Below are 26,107 nucleotides of genomic sequence, written 5' to 3'. Positions count from 1 at the left end.
ATGAGGCATGATTGCTTTTCACACCTTTATTAAAATGGCTGTAATCTGTTTTTAATTAGTTCTATTTACTTTTTAGTAGTTAAATAGAGTATTTAATTTGTATCCATAGGCCTACTCCGTGTAGCTGGCCCGCCATCTACTGGCTAAAAAAAATATTGGCCCGCGGCCAAAGTTACTTGCCGACCCCTGCTGTAGAGTTTCTTCTAATGAGCTGATGAGTTGAATCAGGTGTGTCTGATCAGGGAGACAAAGAAAACGTGCTGTGTTGGGGGTCCTTCAGGAGCAGGTTTGGGAAACACTGGTCTAAGCAATTTGGGAAAAAATTATAATTGGAACTAAACTACTTTGCACGCTGAAAAGACCGAACACGCAGAAACCTTCACCTGCTTATCAGAAACTGTTGTTGAGCCTACAAAAATAAATGTAAATGTAAAAAAAAAAGAAAGAAAGAAAGTCAAGCCGGAGGAAATCTGTGTTCCAAACAACAAACTGAGTTTTCTGCTGGATATTATACAAGAGATGTCTTGTGTTTTTGAATTATTTTGATTTACACTGTTGACACTATATTGTGGGCTTGAATAACAACCTATTCATGTTACGCAAGATGCATGTCAGCCAAGAAAGGGAGTTGACGTTTCCAAGGTCTGCTCTCTTTCCACCAAATCACATGACGTTCAGGAAAAATACCACAGCTGAGGGGTGGGGGGATAAATGACTGCATCACCCAGGAATGTCCACTGCATGTATAACTTGTCTTTTTTTTTTATGTGAGAATGCTAAATATTATTGTGATTTGGATATGTATTATCTATTAATGTGTTAAAAATGTACTTGAAATTTAAATAGTATGTTTATATTACATTTGTATTGCCAACATGCTTATTTGAAGTGCATTAAAATATATTGTACTGCATTTCTGAAAATTATACTAGAAGTGCATTGGTACTGCCTGCTCGACCAAATGGTTAAGCACATTTAGAGGTACTATATTTTATTGAGAGGAGTACCTTAACTCAACTAGATGTCACAGTGTCAATCAACAGCACGTCACAACACTTCCTCTAACATGGATGTCAGAAACATAAAAAATCACTTTTGATGACATTTTTGCAAAGGTAAGCATATTTTTTTTCTGCAGTCAGAATGGACTATTTGCTGAGAAATATAAACTTCTGATCTTTCATAGCTATGCCCATATGAAAAAAAAAAAACCTGCAGGTTAATTTACAGCAACCATATATCTTCCTTACTTAAATCGGCCAAAATTACCTTCTGTGTTTCATGTAAGGCCAGTACATGTCCTGTCCAAAATTAGACTGATTATGGCCACCATTATTGTGTCAGAAAATAACTGGTATTAATATACAAATCATTTAAGGTTCTTATATTGAATCATATGCTAGTCAAATTAAAGTCATATAGGATTTATACAAATTTTGTGTCATTTGTTTATGTGTTTCATACATATTTAATGTTTTGATGACCAACATCACTTATATGCAGTTGGCAAATTTGGAAATTGTACAGTGCAGAAGCCGGTTCGAGGATGTACTGTCAAAATATCACTGACCTTTATGAGGACTGTTCATTTTCCGACAGGATTTGAAAGAGCAGTTGAAAAGCAATGACATTGTAAGACTGTGTATTTACATTAATTGTGAACTGTCTGGGCCTGTTGTTTGTGAACAAATCATTACATATTATTGCAAATGAACACAATCGAGTCAAATATGTTTCTAGAACAGTGATTAAAATGTTGAAAATTGGCTGGAATATATTTTTGTATATGTGACATGAACTCTGGAGGTGATGCACTCTAAAAACTTTTAATATGATTTACTCCATTTTTTTGGTGAAACATTTTTACACTTAAAAATATTGATACAATTTTAAAGCAGTGAAATCAATTACATACACTGTAAGATCTGAGTAACAGTTGTAAGGACCACCCATTGGCCCAACGACGGAAATCCAACTGTGTGGGCGAAGGGATAATGCTTGTAAGTCTTTTTAGCGCTGAAGTTCACTTAATTTATTGGAATTTAGTTTCAATATTACTTTAGCTCTACGCTTAATCTGACTCCAATTTCGAATGATAATCGATTACTTTCGTGTGGCTGATCAAACTATTTTATGTAGCTAGTATGAATAACAAAATGCTTTCTCTGTGTCCAGATTTGACTGTAATGAAAAACTGATACTAAATCAACATAAACTCAACTTTGACAAAAAGCAACTAATTATGTCTGAATAAAAACCCAGCAACCAGGGAATATACAGCATCTTGATATGTTTATATATATAGGGCTATACAGCCATCTAGTGGTTACACGATGGCATTGCAGGTGATAAATGGAGCATAAGTTAGAGATGTTCTTAAAATACACGTAAAGGGATACAATATTATCGTTACTCATTTTAGTAAAATAATAATAGTAATTCTGGAATCCTCCCAATCAGTAGACAGGTGAAATTATGCATGCAGTAATGCAGATACTAAATTTTCTTTCTTAAAGGGTCATATAATTCCATTTTTGTACAAGCTAATATGATTCTTTAGGGTCTAAATTAAAAGTTTGAAATATACTGTAATTAAAAATTCTCATTAGTATTGTAAGAAAACACTCATTTTACCTGGTCAAAAACAGCTCTGTTTTCAGCACTCCGTGTGCATGTGTCTTTAAATGATAATGAGCTTTGCTCACCCCGCCCCTCTGTTCTGGGTGTACACCGTTTGTAACACAATAACACAATAACCATAACGCATTATTCATTATAAACGTGGGATTATGAATTATATTGAGAACGTCGTACATAGAAAACATGCTGTAATGTAACCTGAGTGTAGCCTAAACCTTAGCCACATTCATTGTGAAGCGTGCAAGCGATTTGCAAAGATTAATATAAAGATGAATATAAAGGTTAATAAAACGTTACACTCACTTCAGTTCTTCTGGAGGTGCAGCACACTAATAGTTGGTACTGATCCTTTTTTCAGGAGCAGCTTCTTAACAAAACCAGCTTTACTGACCCTCGTTTGTAAAGCAGTCTGGTGTGTGAAATGATTTGCGCAAACATGAAAGCATTGACGTTGATCGTGGGGAATATTATTCCCTTCGAAAACAAACTCAGCCACTGGGTCTTCAACGGTTCGGATTTAGGAACATCAAAGGGGCTGTTTACACCTGGCCACTTCATGCGTTTTCTCAGATCGGATAGCTATCTGATTTATCAAAACGATTCCATTTACACCTGGTCACATAAATGTGTTTTTGCGAAACGGATTTAAATCCGATCTTCAATTCCCGCGCTATATGCAGATTTAATGGAGTGCACGTCACCGAAAGCAACAGATATGAGCTGCATTTTATTGATCATCAGCTAAAATTTCAAAATCAAAGACCGCAATAAGAGAGAGCAGTAACAGCCCTGGTAAGATCATTTCGTTTCTTTACTTTTAATGGTGATGATTGTGTGTTAAGCGTCTGCGACTTACTTTCACTTTGATTTGCGATGGTTTGCACGTTGGCTTAATGAATAGATGCTCAGCTTCTCATCTGCGGTGATGCGTGTTCCAGTAGCGTCGTCATATCTGGCTATAACATTACATATAGCCTATAACACGCTCTCACACGTTTATTTTTTTAGCATTTTTGGGAGGAGAACAATTTACATATGTGGTTTCAACAACCAGATGCATTTACACTTGACCAGTTTCGTCAGGAATGCGGCCCAGACCACCTCCTGAAGTGGTTTGAGCGATCGGATTCAAATCCGTCTCGAATGCGTTTCGGAGGGCATTTACACCTGGTCTTTTCACGATCGGATAGCTATCCGATCTGAGAAAACGCATGAAGTGGCCAGGTGTAAACAGCCCCAAAGTGACTGCTGTGTTCCTTATTGCACCCAAGAACAGAACACCACAATTGCTCACGCCCGTTTCACACATAGGCTACTCCGTTTGCAGTGCGTATGCGGTGCGTGTTTTTTTCCGTGTTAACAGAGCTTTCACACGCTGATGCGGTCCGGCGATCCATCCCAGGTCCGGTGCGCATACAGCAGTGCATAAATAACAATGCAAAATAAATAATATATATTTAATCGAGTCACGAACGCCGTGTTAAGTGAGCTGGTCGATAGGAATTACGTTTGTGAAATCTAACGTAGCACAGCGTTCGTGACTCGATTAGTCGAGACTGTTTTCCAAGATGGATCCTGTCTGTAAACGCGTAATGTACTGTCTTTATAAAGTATCTTCTTATTAAACTGTCTGTACACTTGCAAAGATCTCAATGCTTCGGTTTGCATGTATGGACCCTCATTATGCTACTGTGTTAGTGTGAGGCTATTTTGAGCCTTGTTAGTGGTATTAACTAGCGATTTACTTTTACTTACTCTGTGCCCCATATACTAGCGTTATAAGCTAATCTGTTTTTAAAGATAAAACTCTTTACATCCGATTATCATGAAAACGCATTCCAGGGAATGATCGACTCAGTAACCATGTGTTAATTGACCCTAGGTTAATTTTTCACCGGAATTGTCCTTTAAACTCAGTTCTGATCTGAGGAGAATCCAGCTTGTACTTTATCTCATCCATTAGATGTATTGATCCAAACTGTCAATAGCTTCCTCTTTTGAGTATTTTCTCCATTCATCTGTGATCTCAGTACTCTTAAATGTTTTATCGTAGTATTTTTCTAGATGATTTTGGAATCTGCACACAAACCACTTCCAGTAGGGCAGTTTAGAGAGATCAGGGGTGATGCTCCAGTCTGCATAAATTCCTCCTGCTCTTCTGTAATCTCTGCAGAGGACTTTATCATCTGAGGCATTGGGATAGAAATACTGATTTCTGCTTGCTACCAATGATGTGCAGATATTAACAGCCAAGTTCGCTTTGTCTCTGTAAAACAGCCCTGCAATTCCAGTCACTCTGTGGAAAGGAACACTGTGATCTCCATCATGGTTTTCTATGGTGTTGGTGCAGATGGCTCTACAGAACGGACACTGAACCCAACAGCACTGACAGAAGTGATCAATCAGAAGCTCATCTGGCCTTAATTTATAGTCCAGCTTTAATGTAAATGTATTTGCATTGAATGTTTTGCTGATATCAGACATTATAGCAGGAAGTTCTTTTCTTATCACATTTTCTAAGAGGTTTAAATCATCAACATCATATTTCACTCCAGTGAAGTCTTTTTCAGAGAAGATCAGCTCATCTGAGAGCTGCTGTGTGAAACTCTTCAACCACAAACCAACATCTCCACTGTTCAATTGAACATGTTCAGTAGATTCTTGTACTGCTTTCATGATCTTCTGCTGCAGGAGTTTAATGTCCTCCTTCATCTTGGGTAAAACACTGACACTGAACTTATCAGTGATGTACCGACTGACTTCATCTCTGATGAAACTCTTGAAGCAATCTCTGGGTTTATGAATGTAGTTCATGTATTTGTCAAAATCCTCCTCTTCTGCCAGTGTATTCAGGATGTGTTTTTCCAGTTTTGATCTGTTTCCATTCAGTGATTGACAGTTTGTTGTCATTTCATCAGCCACATCTCTGGCAGTCTTCTTGAAGACACTCTGCTCAATGGGCTCTTTAAGTTTCTGACAGATGATCTCTCCAAAAATGGCAGCTGATGTTGATCCATGACAGCATTTCTGGAAAATACTATAGTACTCTTCTCTCTTTTTCTCAAAATATATTACTGGATCATTGGCTTCCTTGAACATCCTGTGTTGGTCAGTGATCATCTTGTTTGCTCTCTTACAGATGGAAAGAACCAAATCCCTGAAGAATTCATTCTTGAATTTATATTTCACTGGTCCTTCCTGATATTCTGTTACTCTCTTCTTAATGTAATCTGTGAGTTGTCGAATGCAGCTGATGTTGTAGCCCATCTTTGAAATGTTAAAAGACTGAATCATTATGGCTGTCTGTAAAGCAATGTCTGTGATTAAAGATCTTATTTGCACTTCTTCCTCTCTTGATAGAGTATAATCAAGCCTCTCTTTAGCTGATCTGATGGCTTTTGTGAAAAGTCCACTGGATCTCTTTACCTTTACATAATTATAATAACCCAGCACTGAGAAAACATCCCTGCTCTCCTTCCAGTGGTCTACAGAAACACTTCCATAGGTGTCACTGAGGATCTCTTTCACATCTCTCATTATATCAATGTCTTTGATTGCAGGAGTGTTTCTGATGATCTTCTTAACACTCTTTTTCCAAAGCAAATCAAACTCTTTCTTCAGTGTTTTTTCATCTTTAACTTTGAGCTTTAAGGCAAGTTCTTTGCTCTTTTCAAAGAGAGTGTTTCCGTGATGATTCCTCTGAGCATCAATCTTTTTCTTCAGGTCTCGCTGCTGAAGAATCTCATTTAATTTCCTCTTTGTTTCTCTCACAATGTTTTCCTGAAGCTCCTTGATTTTGATTTCAAATGATGTTTTCCAATGAATCAGTATATCTTTATCTTTGTCTTTCTCAAAGAATTCAGACATAGATTTTTTCACTTCTTTACTTGTTGTCTTCAGTTCTCTTTGAAGATCAGTTTCCTCAACTTCATGAATGACTTCATTTTCTATTTTGTTGTGTATTTGGATCTCAGTTTTCATCATGACACTGCGAAGACTCCAGGTCCACCTGCTGTATTCAGTCTCCAGTTTCCTGTAGGCTGAAATGTCCAGATAATTTCTGAAGCTGAAGACGGCTTGTTCATTCAGTAAATCCTCCCAGAGATCATGTATACACACTTTTAAGTGTGTGAGCCTTATTCCATGTGAATTAGCAGCATGAAACATAATAGTTTCTTTTAGTTCTTGAATATTCTCACAGTAGTCTGGGTTTGGTGGCGCCATGGGTGGGCTTCCCTCCCAGAACTGGGCAAAATACTTCACATCTTTCTGAACATCAAATCTAATGACATCACTGAAATATTCTGCATCACAGTCTTTCTCTTTAGCAGCAAGTTTTGTCATCTCATCCAGTGTCTCCAGCAGTCGTCTCCTTGCCTCAATGTTTTTCTCTCCAGCTGCGATGTCTGAAATGTTCTTAAGCACAAACACACATCTGGGATTCAGTTTAACCTTCTTCATTCTCAGAAAAGCCTGAACAACAATCTGAAGAATGTCCTGCAGCTCAAATGGGTTTTCTCCAAAAATGTTGATCAAGGTCAGAATTCCAAGACCAACAACAAATGTGGACAATTCCTTGTCATAATGACCTTCTGTATCAACAACCAGAATATAATCAAAGTTCATCTGTGATTTCAGCTCGTCTGAGACTCTGACCAGCTGCATGAAAGCTCCTCTGGTGCACCTGCCAGCACTGACGGCAAACTGGAGTCCAAACATGGCATTCAGCATGGTGGATTTCCCAGAGCTCTGAAGCCCTAAAACTGACAGCACAAATACTCTCTGATCTCCCAGTTTCTGGATGAGTGCATCTATAACAGCAGAGATCCAGACCAGAGGAACATGACCAGCATCTCCATCCATCAGCTCCAGTGGGAATCCAGAGATCATCATCTCTGCTGCAAGACTTGGGAATGAAGAGAAGTGAAACTGCAGATCTTTCTTGTTCTTCTTCACAGATGAACATGATTCATAGATCTGACTGATCTCCCTCATGATGTGCTCCACACCAAAGGCTGCAGCTTGACGTTTCTCAGATATTCTCTCAAGTTCTGTTTGTTCAGCTTTGAGTTGCTCAGATTTATCATTGTTCTCTTTCAGTTTTGAGACAGTTGACCACTTTTTATCATACTTTTGGTGTAGAGCAGAAAGATCAGATGAGATATATTCATCCAAGAGGATTCTGAGCCATTTGAGGAAATACATATTCTCATGTTGATCATGTGAGTTCATTTGTTTAATGAAGAACTTCATAAACACACTGATGTCAGATTCATGCTGTTGTTCTCGTATTTTCTTCATTTCTGTTTGTTTTCTGCTTATATCAATTTCTTGTTCATTTGATTGAGGTCGATGAAGTTCTTTGTTCTTCTGACTCCACTGATGCCACAGTTTCCCCTGATGAGGCAGAAATGATTCTTTGATTTGTGTCAGATCTTCATCCTCCAGTAAACTCATCATCTGCTGTGCTGCTTCTCTTCCTCTCCTGCAGTCTTCATCATCTTCCTCATCTACTCTGATGTCTGAGTGTTTGGACACATCTTCAAGTCTGAACGTGGAAGATGATTCTGAGAGACAATAATTTAAAGCTCTTCTGAGTTCTTCAGATACATCTGACTGATTTCTGTCCTTCAAACCGATTTTGAATTTTCCTTTCTTCATCTCTGTTCCCATAGATTCATCCTCAGTAAAAATACAAATAAGTGGTTTTCTGTTCAGGTACAGGTTTTGAATTGTTGCTGCACTTCTGTCATTACAGTCCAGTCCTGGTAGAAGAACAACATTGACAGAGGCCATTTCAGTGAGGATCTCCAGCTGTTTCTCATGTTCTCCTGCATCACCGTGTAGATTACAGAATGCAACACAGTCAGTGAATTTATCTGTGTTTTTCCCAGAGGGACAGAACCAGGCGATCTCCACCACTCCATCCATCAGGACTCTGGTTCTGCTGCTGCCTGGGCAGTTCCTGTGGAAGAACGTGTTGTGTTTCTCATTGATCAGACTGTTCATCAGATGAGACTTCGATGAAGACACAGAGCCAAACCTGAAGAAAGACACCATTTGAGTTTCTGTCTTGTAGACTGACTGGATTTGACTGATGATTTCATTGTTGGAGTTTCTCCTCTTCCAGCTCTTGTTGATTTGTCTGAATGTCCAGAGAGGAAACTCAATCTGTTGTGTGTCTGGATCAGGAACAAGCAGAGGCAGAGCGTACTGACACTGGGACAGTTTAGTGACCATCAGCTGCTTCAGGAAACTATCAGCACAATGAAACACGACCATCTCAACATCCATTGAGTGGATTCGCTCAGACTGACTTGTTCTTTTGTTTGACAAAGACATTTCTTTGAATATATCACCACTGTCTTCAGTTGAGTCATTGTCTCTTTCAGTGTGATCGTTTTCACTGGCCTTATTAACATGAATGTATCTTGCTCTGTAGTTCATCATCAGTAGTTTTTGTAGGAATGTCTGAACCAGCTCCTCTTCAGCACAAGACTCATGGGACTGTAATGAATGTTCAGTTATTTGAAGAACGTCCGCAGTTCTCAGTTTTTTGTGGCACCTGCCTTCAAGATGAAGTTTGTGAAATATATGCTGTATTTGTTCTCTTCCAATCTGTTCCTGCTGTCGATGTTGATCTGGTCTGACTCCAGAGGTTCCAATGTCCTTGTTTTCTCCCTGTTTTATAGACAAAATAGAATTTAGAAACACTCCTTTGGGTACATGTGTATCAAAGTTATAAATAGGAATCAATACCAATACTGGCTCGATACTGCACAGCAAAATCCCCAGTGTTAAATGAACACTCCTCAGTGTACACGTGTCCAACTATAGGGTGTTAAAATTGACACTGAAGCAGTGTTAAAGTTAATGAGATAATTAAGTAATGATTGAGCATTATTGAAGATACCTGGAGCCCTATCTTGCACCAAGCGCAATTGACTTTGTACAGCGACGCATGTATCATTCGTATTTTGCACCAGCGCAAAGCGGACTTTTCCCTCCACAGACAAACGTCGGTTAACTAAGAAATACACTTGCACTCCCCGGGGCGGTTCAGCGCAAACGTTCCCTCATGATATTTTGCAGGTTTAGAAAACAATTCCGCCACTAACCGGAAAAATCTAGTTTAAAGTCAGTGGCGTGTTGCGCATGTTATTCATATGCTATTTTAAGGGCGCATGCTTGGCCATAATCAATGTAGCGTGTGCACAACGCACATACACTTTGATTCTCTCATCTACACAGAAGCAGCAGTTTTCATTTTTGCAAATCATACATTACTACTATAATGTATCATACGCCTGTTTAACCAAAGTTAATTTGGTTGTGTTTTTCCATCCCCAATGTCACTTCTCTGTGTTTTACGGCCCTGACGAGAACGTCGGTCTCCCCGGCTATGAACTGCTCCTGGCAAATCCGCCATTATGATAGGAATCCGCTATAGAACAAGCACGCCTGCTCTTAAAGGGAATGTAAGATGATGCTCTGATTGGTTTATTTCACGTTACGCCCAAACCACACCTATGAGTAATGAAGCTACTTCAGACCAACCCATTTTAGATTTGCGTCGGGTGCAAGAGTCATTTATCCCGCCGGTATAATAGCAACAGCGCCCAAAACCCGACCACAAAGTTACTTGCGTTTCGCGCTTGATACTTGCGTTTCAGATCGTTAAAATAGGGCCCCTGATGTTAATAGCAATGAAGGAATGAGAAACAAGAACAGAAAAAAGAGAAACACAAGAACTACAACTGATTTTGGGCCATTACACATTATTGCACTTATTATTACCAGTTTGACTTTATTTCTGTCATACATCTACACACGTTCTTATTTAGATTTAACTGTAAAACATTTACTGTAGAATTTACAGCAACTTATTGGCAATTTTGGTTGCCAGTGAGCCTGTAAATTTTACAAGAGTACTGTTTGTGGACTCTGAGAATACCAGTACAACGAACAGTACAAAGAGTACTGTTTGTTGTTTGTGGACTCCTCTGCTGAGATTTTCAGAGATTTAATGTCTTCTTTTCTCTTCAGTTGATTTCATCTAAAGCTGTGGCTTAAGTCAGCTGTTTACAGTAAAGGAATGTTTTGTTTCAGGTCATCATGATGGTGATCAGTGTTTGTATTAGTTGGGCTCTTGACCCTTTACTTTTTAATATTAGTTTTTCTCTGGCTGCTCCAACTCTGTGTTTATAAAGCATATTTGTTGTGGCAAGAGAAATGTCTCGGTTACGTATGCAACCTTTGCATCACACACTCCGCCCCCGCGATGCGGGTATAAATACGGAAATGGATGCACGCACTAGTTGCTTTTCGGTAAGGAGCCGAGCGAGCCAGTTAGGTCCTCTCTCAACAAATGTATGCAAACAAATTCAAAACCTTGGAGTGATCTTTGACTCTTCACTATTTTTTGATAAACAAATTCACGAGTTCACACTTACATATAATTTGAGGGGGTAAAGTTTAATGCGTATTTGGCGTGCTGTCCGGAGGGAGGGCTCCGAGCTCGGAGTTCGGCCCGAACCCAGAGTACTCCCCCCGTATGTAAGTGCTTAGGACTAGAAGCGTGGAGAAGGGGTGGTGGAGGGATGCTGCAAAACTGTCAATGGAATGAGGTGAGACTGCTGAGTATATATAAACCTCTTATCATTGATTGCTGAGTGCTCTCCACTTGTGTTAATTCTCTGAACGTGCTCCTCCCGAACCTTGTTAATAAAACATAATTTAGTGCGGTTATTAGAGGAAGCTTTTTCCATTTAAGATCTATTGCAAAGTTGAAGAACCTTCTTTCAAGCAAAGATTTAGAAGTTGCAATTCATGCATTTGTAACATCACAATTAGACTATTGCAACTCTCTTTATTGTGGTCTTCCTCAATCTTCACTATCTGGATTACAAATTGTTCAAAATGCAGCTGCAAGACTTTTGACTGGGTCTAGAAAGAGGGATCATATTTCTCCTGTTTTGGCATCCCTTCACTGGCTTCCCATTAAGTTTCGAGTTGATTTTAAGATCCTTATGTTTGTTTATAAGGCGTTGTCTGGCTGTGCACCAAGGTATATTTGTGATCTTATTGTGCCATACTGTCCTACTAGGGCACTTAGATCTTCAAATCACTTGCTTTTAAATGTGTCACGAAGTCGCTACAAATTAAAGGGTGATCGGGCCTTTTCTGTGGCTGGGCCCAAGCTTTGGAATGCTCTCCCATATCATGTGAGGTCTGCTCCTTCATTGGACATTTTTAAATCTACTCTGAAAACACATTTTTATTCTTTAGCTTTTGGAAACTTGTAATTGTTGTTTTTTATAGTGTAGTCCTGCTATGCAGTATGTACAGCACTTTGGATCAATTTGTATTGTGTAAAATGTGCTTTATAAATAAAGGTTGTTGTTGTTGTTATCACTATCCCCGCATACGACCACATCCAGAAATGCACGGGTGAAATGACATCTTGAAAAAAATGTTGAACGTGCGCGACTGAAAGGGAACTATGACCTGGGCTGCGTTTCCTGAAAGCATCGTAAGCCTAATTTGATTGTACAGACCATTTGTTGCAATTGTTCTACGACCAAGTTAGGCTTAAGATGCTTTTGGGAAACGCAGCCCAGGTCATGATGTTAGGTTTCGATGATGAAATTACAATCCTGTAGTGGCCTGATTTACTGATCTCATGCAGCATTATAAACTGATTATACGTTATATGTTTGTTATATATGTTATTTTAATCATTCATTACAGTAGCTAATTCCAGCAGTGCTTTAATAATCTGAAGGTTATAAACTCACACACAGACATCAATAATCTACATATTATTTAATTTTCATCAAAAACTAAAAAACTAAGTCTCAAGGAGCATTGGAACGATTCCACCAAACATTGGAAACCATGTTACGCACATATTGTGTTGATTCCGAGAAAGAATGGGATGAAGGATTACCACTGTTGTTGTTTTCTGTACGTGAGACGGTACAGGAGTCTCTGGGGTTTAGTCCCGCAGAGTTAGTTTTTGGGCATACGGTGCGCAGTCCACTTAAGCTGCTCAAAGAGAACTGGTTGTCTGAAACAAAGCCATCGTGCAGTATTTTAGATTATATTAGCTTATTTCGAGAACTTGATAAATGTGTTTTGATAAATAGGCAGTCACTCGTTCCTTCGTGAAGGGAGACAAAGTTCTTGTTCTGTTACAACAGCCTGGCTCTTCATTGCAAACAAAGTTTTCTGGACCTTATGTTGTGGAGCGAAAGCTCAGTGATACTGACTACATCATCTGTACCCACGATCGACAGAGAAAAACCTGCGTGTGCCACATTAACATGTTGAAGCGTTATGTTGTTCGTGATGAACAAATGGAGTTAAACAGCTCTACCGTTCCAGTTGCTTCTCTTTCTGTGGTACCTTCATGTGAGGATGAAGACGGGTTAAATCTACGGAGTATGCCAGTGTCTGATGTCAGATTGAATAATTCTGAAACTTTGTCAGATCTAAATTCTCACTTAGGTCATTTATCTGCTAATCAACGAGATGAGATTGTGAGTTTGATCCAGTCTTTTTTAGGACTGTTTTCGGATGTGCCTACTCAGACAAATGTCATTCAGAATGATATTGATGTTGACGAACATCCACCCATTAAGCAACATGCGTATCGAGTCAATCCAGTGAAACAAAAAATCATTGAGTCTGAAGTGAAATATCTACTGGAAAAGGATTTTGCTGTCCCGAGCCGAAGTGCTTGGAGCTCGCCCTGTCTACTTGTTCCGAAACCTGATGGTACTCATCGATTCTGTACGGATTACCGGAAGGTAAATGCGATCACAAAACCTGATTCATTTCCACTACCGTTAATGGAAGATTGTGTGGGTAACGTGGGATTGGCTCAGTTTGTTACAAAGCTCGACCTTTTAAAGGGGTATTGGACGTAACTGAACGTGCAGCTGAAATATCTGCTTTTGTTACTTCAGACAATTTCCTGAATTATACTGTGATGACTTTCGGGCCTCGGGACGCGCCGGCGACTTTCCAGCGTTTAATGAACACCATCCTTGCTGACGTTAAGAACTGTAAAGCCTATTTGGATGACATTGTCGTGTATTCGTCTAGCTGGAAAGAACATATGGATACCCTCTTTGCTGTTTTCACACGCTTGCTTAATGCTTCTCTTACGTTGAATTTGTCTAAGTGTGAATTTGCCAAGGCAACTGTTCTGTATTTGGGTAAGCGGGTTGGACAAGGACAAGTACGTCCTGCAGTCCAAAAAAAGTGCAGGCAATTGTTGATTTTCCTGTGCCTCAAACCAAGCGTGATCTTCGCCGTTTTTTAGGAATGGCAGGTTATTATAGAGCATTTTGCCGAAATTTCTCTGATGTGGCCTTACCATTAACTAATCTGCTCCGTGCCTCGCAAAAATGATTGTGGTCTAATGAGTGTCAACATGCTTTTGAAGCTTTAAAGTGTCTGTTGTGTAGTGATCCAGTGTTATCTGCACCAGATTATTCACGGTCTTTTAAACTTGATGTTGATGCTAGTGCTACCGGAGCTGGAGCATTCCTCTTGCAGGATGATATTCATGGAGTTGAGCATCCTGTAGCCTATTTCTCGAAAAAGTTTTTGCCATATCAGTTACACTATACTACTATTGAAAAAGAAGCACTTGCTTTATAACTGGCGTTACAACCACTGATCTATATAGAATGACTGGATAGCTCATGACGTCATAAATAGTGAAGCCACCGTGCCGACATATTGGTATTCCCTAGTGAGCTCACGCGTTCTATTGAATCAACAGGAAATTGTATTATTTGACTGAAAAAAACATTGCCTAACGAGACACAGTTTTTAAATCTAAAGTCTCCCTGTACATTCTCACAACGCAAACATCCTAAGCATTTAAATGGGTATTTGTTTAAAGTCGGAAATTTTTCCTGCTTATTAAAAACCGGCAATTTCTTTGCAAAAGGAATAAAAAGCTGTACGAGAACACTAGTCGGCCTTCACTGAAAAGCTATCTTCACAGGTAAGAAAAACAGTTTGATACTATTAATTAAATAGTGAATGCTAAAGACCTATATTTTTGTGAATTGGTGAATATTCAGGTGAATATTGTTTCGTAGCCACGAATTAATAATACCTCAGCACGTTATAATTTGTTCCCTCGTTTTATTATATTGTTGCCACGTTGTAATTCGTTAAATCAAAATGAGGGAGGGAATTAGTTCGTCGTTCAAGTCGTTGTGACAACGAATTATTTAGATCAGTGGACAGGGCGCATAAGAACAAGCAGAGAAAGAGCCCCGGCTGCGCGCGCGCACTCTCACCGCCTTCAAACAACACAAGCGTGCATAACTGTATTGCTCTCTCTCCCTCGTGCATATCAACATCAATTGACACAATAGTAAAAGGTTGGTAGACTGATTGTGTTTTATAGATTAGTAGTTTGTTCATATAAAGTGTTTGATTAGCAACTACATGTTCAGGAAATGCATAATACAAATGTATGGGTTAATGTAACGGTAAACGGACTCTGCACGAAGCTCTTTTGAAGCTGTCAAATGGTGTCGCTGTTGGACACTTAATTATGATTATTGCTGCTCTGAGGTTTCTTATAGGCTACTGTTGACTGTTTTATCGTTGCTTTATGAAGAAGCAGCAGCTCTTGCCTCGGAGAAAACAACACGGGCATAGCGACAATTTTGCATATAAAATACTACTTATAGGGCTTCAATTACAACATGTGGGCAGTTTTTCCTACATCCTTTTGTGAACGTCGTTTTACACTTGTATGCTGCACAGCGGGTCATCTTAAAAGTGCCGTCGGAGCTACCAATCTCTGTATAACGGGCGTTGGAGCCCTCTGCTGGTAGGGAATCATAAGATGGCCGCTCGAACACTTCCGGTGGCTTCACTGCCTAGTGGCAGTTTAGAACGTCATGAGCTATCCAGTCATTATATATATAGATCAGTGGTTACAACACTTCGAAGTGTATGTGGGATCGAGTTCTATTCCCGTGCACGTTTTTACTGATCACAATCCACTCGTATTTTTGTCTCGAATGCGCAATGCAAATCAACGAATTATGTGCTGGTCCTTGATTATTCAAGATTTGAATCTTGAGATTCGCTATAAAAAGGGCGGCGCTTACAGAAGATGGCGAGCTCATTCTGGTGTTGGCTTGTTGGCGTGAAGAGCTCCGGATTCCTCCTCCTGTCAGCAGATCCCAAAACCTTCAGTTTATTGTGTTTATTTGTCTATGATGATTTAATTTGGTTTTGTTTTAGGAGCGTAGGGGTGTCCTGCCATTTATTTTGACTTTGTTTGTGATTTGTTTATTTATAGGGAGTTAGGGAAGTTACTTTGTAAATTAGTTTTTTTCCCTGATTAGGTAATTTATATCTGTTTGTTTATAAGTTTATTTTGTTTATTATTTTGGCCTTGGGGCACCCTGAAGCCATTGCTCCTTAAGTTATCTATTCTTTCCACTTTAAATAAATTATACTTTTGTGGAATTTAGTTTTGTGTCGTTGGTGATCTGTCGGCTGGGGCTGGTTTCCTTTAACCAACATAAAAATTGCTTGCCAAACCCGTCCTTATAATACGGGATGTAACACATGAAATAATTATTTTATTACTCTTTATTATTTTATGTCTCTGTGAAAGTTTTAAAGCAGTCTTTTAGTGTCGCTTTCAGAGCGCTCACGTCCGTAACGGAGTACTGTCCCGTCCGTAACATTTTCTTTTTTTTTTTTTTTATAAAATAAATTTCTAAATAAATGCGACTTATAGTCCAGTTTGTACCTAATGCTGATTAGGCTATATATGTTTTTTCTTCTTCATGGTGCATTTTTTGCCTGGAGCGACTTATAGTCCAAATGTCCCACGGACCGGTACCAGTTGGGGACCCCTGTTCTAAGTGGTTCAGTGCTTCACCAAAGCTTAATTTGCCCATCACCAGTTCAGAGTTGATCTGTTTGTGACTAATTTGTTTATTGTCACCATTGTTGAGATTCATATGCTGATTCTTGATCTGTGTGTATAAGCTCAATAGCTTCTGTGCACAAAGTATTTTCAAAATTGTTCATATTGCTGTTGGATCTCAAACTGGAGAATATCAGGGCTACAATCACCAATACTAAAATGAGACATCAAGCACATAGTCAAAGATTTAGACTCTGAATGACATCAGTGATGATGCTGCTGACATGATGATAATGTCATCATCAAAACATATTATGAGCAGGTAATTTTTCTTCTGCAATAACAAATGTGCTTTATAAACACAAAGTTGGCACAGTAAGAGAAAAACTAACTTTAAAACATGAAAAGGGTCAAGAGTCCAACTAAAGCAAACACTAACCACCATAATGGTGACTTGAAACGAAAAATTCCATAAAACATTACCGTCTAAACTTCTATTGAATCTCCAGAACTTTTTTTTAGATGTATGACAGAAATAAAGTCAAACTGGTTAATAATAAGTTCAATAATATGTAATGGCTCAAAGTCAGTTGTAGTTCTTGTGTTTTCTCTTTTTTCTGTTCTTGTTGTTTCTAAGGGCCCTGGTCAGGCCCAGCAGAACCCCAACATCCCTGATTTTGGTATTTAAGGGGTTGACCTTTTATTTTTAAAATAATATTTTAAGAAGCATGCTATAATGAACAGGTATTCATTTTAGCATGTGCCAAGTGTGTGTGTGTGTAGGACTATAGTTATTCAGAAACGCTGCAGTGCATATCACAGTTCAGGTAGATGGCAAGAGATGGCACATGTAAAATCAGGATCCCAAAAGAGGAAAGAAAAGAGGAGAGAGCTAGTCCAAAATAATAATAATAATAATAATTAAAAAAAATTATGTTGTCAATAAAATAATCTCAATAAAACTTTTGTAGACGTCTGACAGAAATAAAGTCAGTAATTCTGACTTAGGTCAGTAATAAGTGAAGTTAGTAATAAGTGAAGCTGGTAATGCTGTTTGTGGAGTTGTTTAATCCTCCTCTGCTGAGATCTTCACAGATTTAATGTCTTCTTTTATCTTCAGTCGATTTCATCTAAGACTGTGTCTGAAGTCAGTTGTATAGTTCTTGTGTTTCTGCTCATCTCTTTTTCTGTTCTTTTCAGAGGTGTAAAGTCCAGGTTCAGAAAGTAAAAGTCTTCCTCAGTATTTTATTCCAATCACCTGGATTTGCTGAGTTCAAGAGTGGAATAAACACATGACAGGAGTTTTACTTTCTCACCCCTGGAATATACACCTCTGAAAATAACAGCTGAGTTGTTCATTTAGAGATATTGTTTGTAATTTTACAGTGTTTTGAGTATAATTTAAAGTAAAATAAAACAACCTTTAAAAAAACAGTTATTTTCTATTTTTTAATTAATTAATTAATTGTATTATTATTATTATTTATAGTGAGGATATAACATGCTAAGATAAACACAATACAACTTACCATCCCTGCTGCTTTTGTCTGTAATTGTCTGTGCCCCTGTGATCTAAAAATTGCAGATTTTGCTTCTGCCACAAATCCTAATCCTCCTCCCAGCAATCCTTGGCTTAATCCAGCTGCTCCTCCTGATGCTGCTGCCAGTGATGCTCCTCCTGATGCTGCTGATACTGCCTGAAATGCTTCTGATGCAGCTGATACTGCCTGAGATGCTGCCAGTGATGATGCCGCTGATGCTGCCAGTGATGCTCCTCCTGATACTGCTGATGCTGCCAGTGATGCTCCTCCTGATACTGCCAGTGATGCTCCTCTTGATGCTGGTGACACTGCCAGTGATGCTCCTCCTGATGCTGCAGATACTAACTGTGATGCTCCTCCTGATGCTGCTGATACTAACTGTGATGCTCCTCTTGATGCAATTGATTCTGCTTGTGCTTGTAATGCTACTGCTTGTGTTGTAGCTGGTTCTGCTTGTGATGATTCTATAGGTGATGCTGCTGATTTTAATTGTGATGTTCCTCCTGATGCTGCTGATTCTGATGCTGCTGATTCTGCTGGTGATATTCCTTCTGATGCTGCTGATTCTGCTTTTAATGCCTCTGATTTTGCTTGTGATTCAGCTGGTTTTGATTGTGATGTTCCTCTAGATGTTGCTGTTTCTGCCAGTGATGCTGCTGCTATTGCTGTGGATCCTGATCCTACAATTAGTGTTGCTGTAGGTAATACTTTTCTACCCCATTGTACTGATGCTTTTACTCTTTTTACAAAGGCTACAACCCATTGAAGTTTATCCATTGCCCTCTGTGTTTTATTTATCACCCACTGTAATTGTTTTCTTGCTATTGCTACTATTGCAGCTCCTGCCATTGCTCCAGCTACTGCTGATCCTGTTATTGATTGTGCTACTATCACTGATCGCAAGATTGCTGCCGTTGTTCCTGCAAGGCCTCCTGCTACTGCTGTTACTAATACTGCTGCTGTTCTTCCATCTTCCCATAGTGATTGAAAAATGCCCACCCCAGCTGCGGCTCCTGCTGCTGCTCCTACTACTACTTCAGCTAATGTTGTTCCTGCAATTGCTACTACTACCGCAACTACTGCAACTGTCAATGCTATTGTTACTATTAGTGGTGTTTGTTTCCATGCTGCTTGCAGTGTGTATTGTAGAGTTCTTTGTTCTCCAGCTGCTTCTTCTCTTGGCACTGCATCAATTAAAGGAAGGAAGGAAGGAAGGATTTTCATCATCAAATGTTATCATTCCAGAAATACAAACATCTTAAAATATGCTCAGCATACATATATGATGTTGATGTTATCCAATCATATAAATTACAATATCTTACCCATGCTGCTTGATTTTAAACCACCAGGATATGATGACCAAGATCTTCTAATCACTCATGTCAAGTTCACACAGGGCTGGCCAGTAGGTTGTGGGACCCTAGGCAATATCATAATAAAGGGCCTCACCAATATTGACATAATATTCAAAATATATAACCACATGACAACTGCACTAAAAAAGAAATCCCTAATAATAACCCAGCTAACAGAATTTTGTTATAAGAACATTGGTTTTGGTCAGTAGCAGACATGGGCAGTATTTCAATTAAATGTATTTTAAATACGTATTTAATTACTTTAGTGTATTTTGTAATTTGTATTTTGCAGGTGTGGAAAAAATAAAATGTAGTTTGTAACAAAATATTTTGAGGGAGTGTATTTAGAGTATTTCAAATACTTAAATACTTAAGAAAAATCACCATATGCTTATCACCATAGTAAATGATTTTGCCATATTTTCGGTCTGATGTTGGCAATAGCAATGTCCAGGTTAGATGCACGAAAATCATGTGACACCCTGTAGACCGGGCTCCCTCCAAGAAGTGAATGAGTTTTGAACACAGGAGAAGAAGTGGCGCTGTCGAAGGGAACCGTCACAACTCTGTTGTCATTATGTTAAGCCCGCCCCGCCTACTCTATACACAACGTGATTGGCCTGACCCAATTTAGGTTTTTACAGCTCCGAAAGTCAACGGAGAGTTGCTAGACTACCCTGACTGCAAAATACATTTTGCTGCCGCTAGGGTGCGTCTAGATTTCTAGGCTATAGTCTAGCACAGTGGTTCCCAAACCTGTCCTGAAGGCATCCCAACACTGCACGTTTTCTTTGTCTCCCTAATCAAACACACCTGATTCAACTCATCAGCTCATTAACCCATGTGATAATGAGCTGATGAGTTGAATCAGGTGTGTTTGATTAGGGAGACAAAGAAAACGTGCAGTGTTGGGGTGCCTTCAGGACAGGTTTGGGAACCACTGGTCTAGCAACTCTCCGTTGACTTTCGGAGCTGTAAAAACCTAAATTGGGTCAGGCCAATCGCATCGTGTATAGAGTAGGCGGGGCGGGCTTAACATAATGACGGCAGAGTTGCGACGGTTCCCTGCTACTTGGAAAAAAAAGAATGGCGGCTGCTGTCTTTCGAATCGGCTTTGGCCGCGACTCTGGAGGACTTGGAGTTAAGTTTTTCTTTGAGAAAAGAGCAAAGAACGGCACTTTAGTCATTCTTAAAAAAGGAAGATGTGTTCGTAGTTTTGCCGGCCAGATTCAAAAATGTAATCTATCAACTAACGTTAGCTCCGCTGTTGGGAAAACGCTCTGGTTGGTTGAAGCGCTGTCCAATTGCGTGCAGAGGGAATTTGAAAGACAGCCGTTTATCCCGCCCCTCGGACTGAGCCGTGTCTATGGTGAGTTGCCAGACCTAACATCTTGATGTAGATCGATGTAGATCAGAATGCACTTGCTTCGCTGCCTTAGGAGGCCACGCCTACCGGTAAGGGAGCGCAGTTGAAAACAAACAACAAGGCTAGCCTACGTGATGAGTTTGCCAGGGATTTAGCGATTGCCCAAAATGTCCGGGATTCGGCTTTTGCGTTCTACAGTCGCCATTCATTCAATTTGTTTACTGTGACGAGCAGGACGAGGCTGAGGGCCGCGGGAGAACGACGCGAGGCCGGTATCGTCATTACTAAGACGCAACGGTCTCGCATCTCTCTGGAATTTTCTTAGCAATGGTAAAACGCATATCAACCGATCACTTGTTTAGCGTTCATGTAAACACTACATTCAGATTCACCAATCGGAATGAATTCAGTTAGATTGAAACAAAAGGTGTGCATGTAAACAATGAATGGCGACCGCAGAACGCAAAAGCCGAATCCCGGACATTTTGAACGATCTCGCCCGCCGGACAAGTCCGGGAAAAGGAGGATGGTAACCCCTACTTACTCAGCTTTCTCCTACTATTCAGCTTTCTCTACAGAACAAGAGCCTGCTAGCTTAGCTTCCAAAGAAAGATGTCTGACACTGTGTACATTCTGTGAGTGAGATCCCACCCTCTATGGGCGGGCTGAAAACATGCGGAACAACACCATCTACTGGCTGTAGTCTTTAGCCTCTGGCCAGAAAATCCTCTGATGATGCAAGATTACGATTTTTGCGTCATCGGAGGATTTTTTCCAGACAAAAAATACATAAATCTCTTGTCTCAGGGGGATATGAGGGTGGAAAGCATGGTAATTCGAAAATACTACAGGTTTTCTACTAATACAAAGCTTAATGCTAAATCCTGAAGTATCCCTTTAATGAAAGTCAAGGGTCAAGAGCCCAACTAAAGCAAACACTGATCTCCATGATGGTGACAAAACATTTTCAATAAGACATCAATATCTAAACCTCTGTTAATTCTCAATAAGAACTTCTGTAGATGTGACAGACATAAAGTCAGTCTGGTTAGTAATAAGAGAAGCTGGTAATGCTGTTTGTGGAGTTGTGTAATCGTGAAAGTTAATGTTCAGTTTCTTTTCAGTTCATCTAAGGCTGTGTCTGAATAAAGTTGTAGTTTGTGTTCTTATTACTCTTTCGAAAGAAGATTGGAAAGAATGTTTCAGGAACATCACACTAACCTTTAAATAACATTCTATTAACATTAACCCTTTCATGCATGAATTATGATAACCTCAGTCAGATTTTTTTTCCTATGTGTTTTTATTGCTCTTAGGACATGAAAAACAAGAATTGATTTTTATTTTATTTTTTTACACATTTTTCAAAGAGATCTTCAGATGTCCACTTGAGTGGACAGCATGCGGTTGGTTTAAACTGAAGATATACTATTTTAAATATAAGACAATAATCAAATATAATCAAATAATTTAACAAACTAATCAATGCAATTATATCAAATAATGTGAAAACTATAAAATATATACAAAAAATATAAATGCAAAATATTGCAATGGCTTCATACAACTTCATACAAGTTGCACTTCGCGTATCTTTGATATCAGAACATGAGGACGTGATTCCATCAGAATTTTCTACAGTCTGTCAAGGTACAACTGTGGAAACCACTCAGATGCTCCCTCCAGTGCACCAGAATATGGAGATTTACCCTTATTAGCTGATCATTCTGATTATGTTCAAGATGGACATGCACATTTCTATCATAGCCCTCCTCTGAGAAAACCTAGCGATACGTTTTTTCAATCTCATCTGAAATGATCAGTGTTGGGGGTAATGCATTACAAGTAACATGCATAACACATTCAGATTACTTTTTTGATGTTACAAGTAAAGTAATGTGTTACAAGTAACATGCATTTCCTAATCAGATTACTTTTTGATCTAACAAGTAATTAACTACAAGTAATGTGCATTACCTAATCAGATTACTTTTTGATGTAATGAGTAAAGAAACGCATTACAAGTAACATGCATTACGTAATCAGATTACATTTTGATGTTATGAGTAAAAAAACGCATTACAATAACGCACATTACATAATCAGATTACTTTTTGATGTTATGAGAAAGGAAAGGCATTACAAGTAACATGCATTATGTAATCAGATTACTTTTTGATGTTATGAGTAAAGAAACGCATTACAAGTAACATGCATTACGTAATCAGATTACTTTTTGATGTTATTAGTAAAAAAACGCATTACAATAACATGCATTATAAAATCAGATTACTTTTTGATCTAACAAGTAAAGTAATGCATTACAAGTGTCATGCATTATGTAATCACATGACTTTTTTCGATGTCAATGAAAATTACATTCTAATAATACAAGTACATTTATTTACAGTAGAAAAAGTCAATGCATATTAAGTTTTTAAGTTTTAAATTTCAAAAACAATATTCACATTATAATTATGAATTGTAGCTGAAATATAGCCATTGCATGCATGACGTCCACTACAGTGGACATGTGATTAATCAGAGTTTTCTCTCAATCTAAAATCAAAAACTTGGAAAATTTTACTGTGATATGACTCATTAGATATTGCTTTATGCTGCAATATTTTTTTTTACCTACAAGAGTCTCCTAGGATAGAAGGAATGGGTGGATATTCTGGAGCAACTTGGCATGTCTGACTGACCCTTGGCCATCTTGGTTTGGAGGGGGAAAAAAATCGAAACACAAAGGCTTGCCACTTGGTTGCAATTTATAGGATGATGCACCAGGGTCCAATGAAGAGATTGATGTGCAACTTTGCCATAAAAACCTGTGCAAATAGCAAATATTTTAATAGCTGTCCACTGTAGTGACCACTATGCGTGAAAGGGTTAAGGAAACTGGACATTTTCTTGGACTGTTACAAATCAACGTTCCTAGAATGTTGAATTTTAAATCAAAATTAAGTTGAAAGAATGTTTGAGGAACATTATACCTTTTAAAACACGTTCCTCTAACGTCAAGAAAACTGGACATTTGTTACATTCCCAGAACCAACACTGAATATTTAAAGAATGTTCTTATAACAAAAGTCTGTTAGCTGGGAAGCACACTGTATATGTTGTTGACAAATAACATTCCTGTGTCCAATTTTTTAACATTAAAGGGCACCAATTATGCCCCTTTTCACAAGATGTCAAATAAGTCTCTGATGTCCCCAGAGTGAGTATGTGAAGTTTTAGCTCAGAATACCCAACAGATCATTTTTTATAACGTTTAAATTGTAACTTTTTGGGGCTGAGAAAAACGTGCAGTTTTAGTGTGTATCCCTTTAAATACAAATGAGCTGCTGCTGCCGGCACAGAGGGCAGAGCCTCACAAGCTTTTGCTCAGTGGCAGCACAATCTCATCTTACAGAATGATAATATCAAAACAGAAGCTCTCGTAGCGGTGTTCATTTTGACCCGGAGTCGGACAATGATGCCTACAGAGTCAGAGAATGCTGTATGGAGATAGAGCAGGTATAGTTTAGTTAAATTATGGTTATAACGTATTTGTCATCTGCTTTAATTCACTCTTAATACAAGCCTGTTGTTGCAGACCCCGTCCGAATGATGGCCAAAAATATTCTGATGTATTTAATGAAGTTTATTGTACATCACAGATGAAGCGTCAGTTTTACTCCAGAAAATCATCTAAGAACTGAATAAACACAGTATAAGAAGTGCGCATTAAAGTCTTATCCATAAACTCTCTCTCTCTCTCTCTCCCTTCCATTATCATCATCATACGTAGCGAATTACACAAAACACTTGTTACAACTAACAGTAAACAAATATAAACAGCTTTTCAGGGGGTGCTTAATAAACTGGTCAACTTTATATACGTAAAACAACTCAGATGAACTGTAATCAACCAAGTGTGCACTTTACCATTCATTACTGACGTGTCCAGTATCGTACCAGAGACTAAATCACAAACAGTTGGTACAGATCCATCCTCGAGTAACAACGAGAGAAAATGATGACTGCTATGTTTATTCTTACATCTTATAACAAAACACCTAATTTGCTTAGAAGACATTCTTGTCTACAGCTGCTCCGGCGTTGAAACAATGGCAGAATGTGTTTACCTCACTCGGGCGGGTCTACACTAATACGGCAGTGTCAGTCAACAGTTGTTGGAGGGACTTGTGCAAATCTACATCACTTTGCCCAGAATCTGAAAACCGCTTGTTCTGAGACACTGCTTATGATTTATGGGGATTAAAAAAAAGCACTGGTTTAGGTAATAAAACCTGTATAATTTCATCATTTTCAATCATTTTATTATAGAATTGATGAATCAATTTTACACTTAAGTGCTTGAAATGGCAACTACTCACACAACAATATATAAACACTTATGTAGTGCAGCAAAATCAATCTTTGTTCAAAATAAGTGTGTACACAAAATGTGGGACAGAAAGTGCAAAAGTGAATAGAAATTAAAAATCAACCAAGTACCAAAAAATTATAATTGAAATTACATTTACATTGTAAACACATAAGGCCTACATATATTCATTTGATTATTTTAAATACAAGTAATATACATGTGCCTCTTAGAAAGCAAAACTTTAGTATGGTTAATGTGCAAATTAATTGCCTACCCTTTTTTGCCTCTTTATGTTGACTGTCTTTGAATTTGATGCACAGAATATTCTTGAGAAAAGCCTTGTTCTAGATTATCCGTCACAGTTCTGTGGAGAGATGTTTACTCAGGTCTGTTCTCCGGGAAATGAAGTACATTGAGGAATGTGTTAGTCGTTTCCATCCGAGTAAGCCCTTCCCCCACAGCAAAATCTCTCTTATTACAAACCAGACTGACTTTATTTCTGTCATTTGTCTACAGTTCTTTTTGAGAATTAACAGAAGTTTAGATGTTAATGGTTTATTGAAAATATGTGGTCACCATTATGGTGATCAGAGTTTCATTTAGTTGTGCAGTTGATGTGTTGACAGGCTAATGTACCTGCAGAGAAAACTTCATCTCGGCCAATCCTTTAGAAACTTGCCTCTGGCTCTATTGTGTTAAACATGAGATGTAATTTTTGTAAATAAAATAAAAAATCAACATTAATTGTGGGAGCGAAAGTGATGTTGAATTAATGCATTTAAAAATGACACATTAACATTGTCATAGCATTGATTCGATGGTTGCTCGCTATCTGGGACCCTAATGAAACACACTTGAACCAGGAAATCAGTGTCTTCAGGATTATAGAAAGCTACAGAC

The 26,107-nt window shown here is 38.6% G+C and overlaps 1 protein-coding gene across 2 annotated transcripts; it reads right to left on the bottom strand.

Annotated features, from left to right (window-relative positions):
* Positions 1-1,807: 1,807 nt before the first annotated feature.
* Positions 1,808-25,853, bottom strand: LOC309477215 (interferon-induced very large GTPase 1-like). 2 transcript variants are annotated; one of them, XM_082140383.1, is made up of 5 exons: positions 25,482-25,853; positions 19,428-19,525; positions 18,600-19,286; positions 18,091-18,563; positions 1,808-9,321 (listed from the first exon to the last, which is right to left on the bottom strand). In XM_082140383.1, exons 2-5 carry the CDS (start codon positions 19,429-19,431, stop codon positions 4,600-4,602), a joined length of 5,886 nt encoding a protein of 1,961 aa, XP_081996509.1. In that variant the 5' UTR covers positions 19,432-19,525; positions 25,482-25,853; the 3' UTR covers positions 1,808-4,599. The 2 variants fall into 2 exon arrangements, with proteins under 2 accessions (XP_081996509.1, XP_081996508.1); XM_082140382.1 differs by having other exon boundaries at positions 18,091-19,286.
* Positions 25,854-26,107: the final 254 nt, after the last annotated feature.

Source organism: Leuciscus leuciscus (genome assembly GCF_965113295.1).
Source record: "Leuciscus leuciscus genome assembly, chromosome: 1".
Taxonomy (NCBI): domain Eukaryota; kingdom Metazoa; phylum Chordata; class Actinopteri; order Cypriniformes; family Leuciscidae; genus Leuciscus; species Leuciscus leuciscus.
The sequence above is the reverse complement of the archived record's forward strand: the minus strand, read 5'-3'. Positions and strand labels throughout refer to the sequence as shown.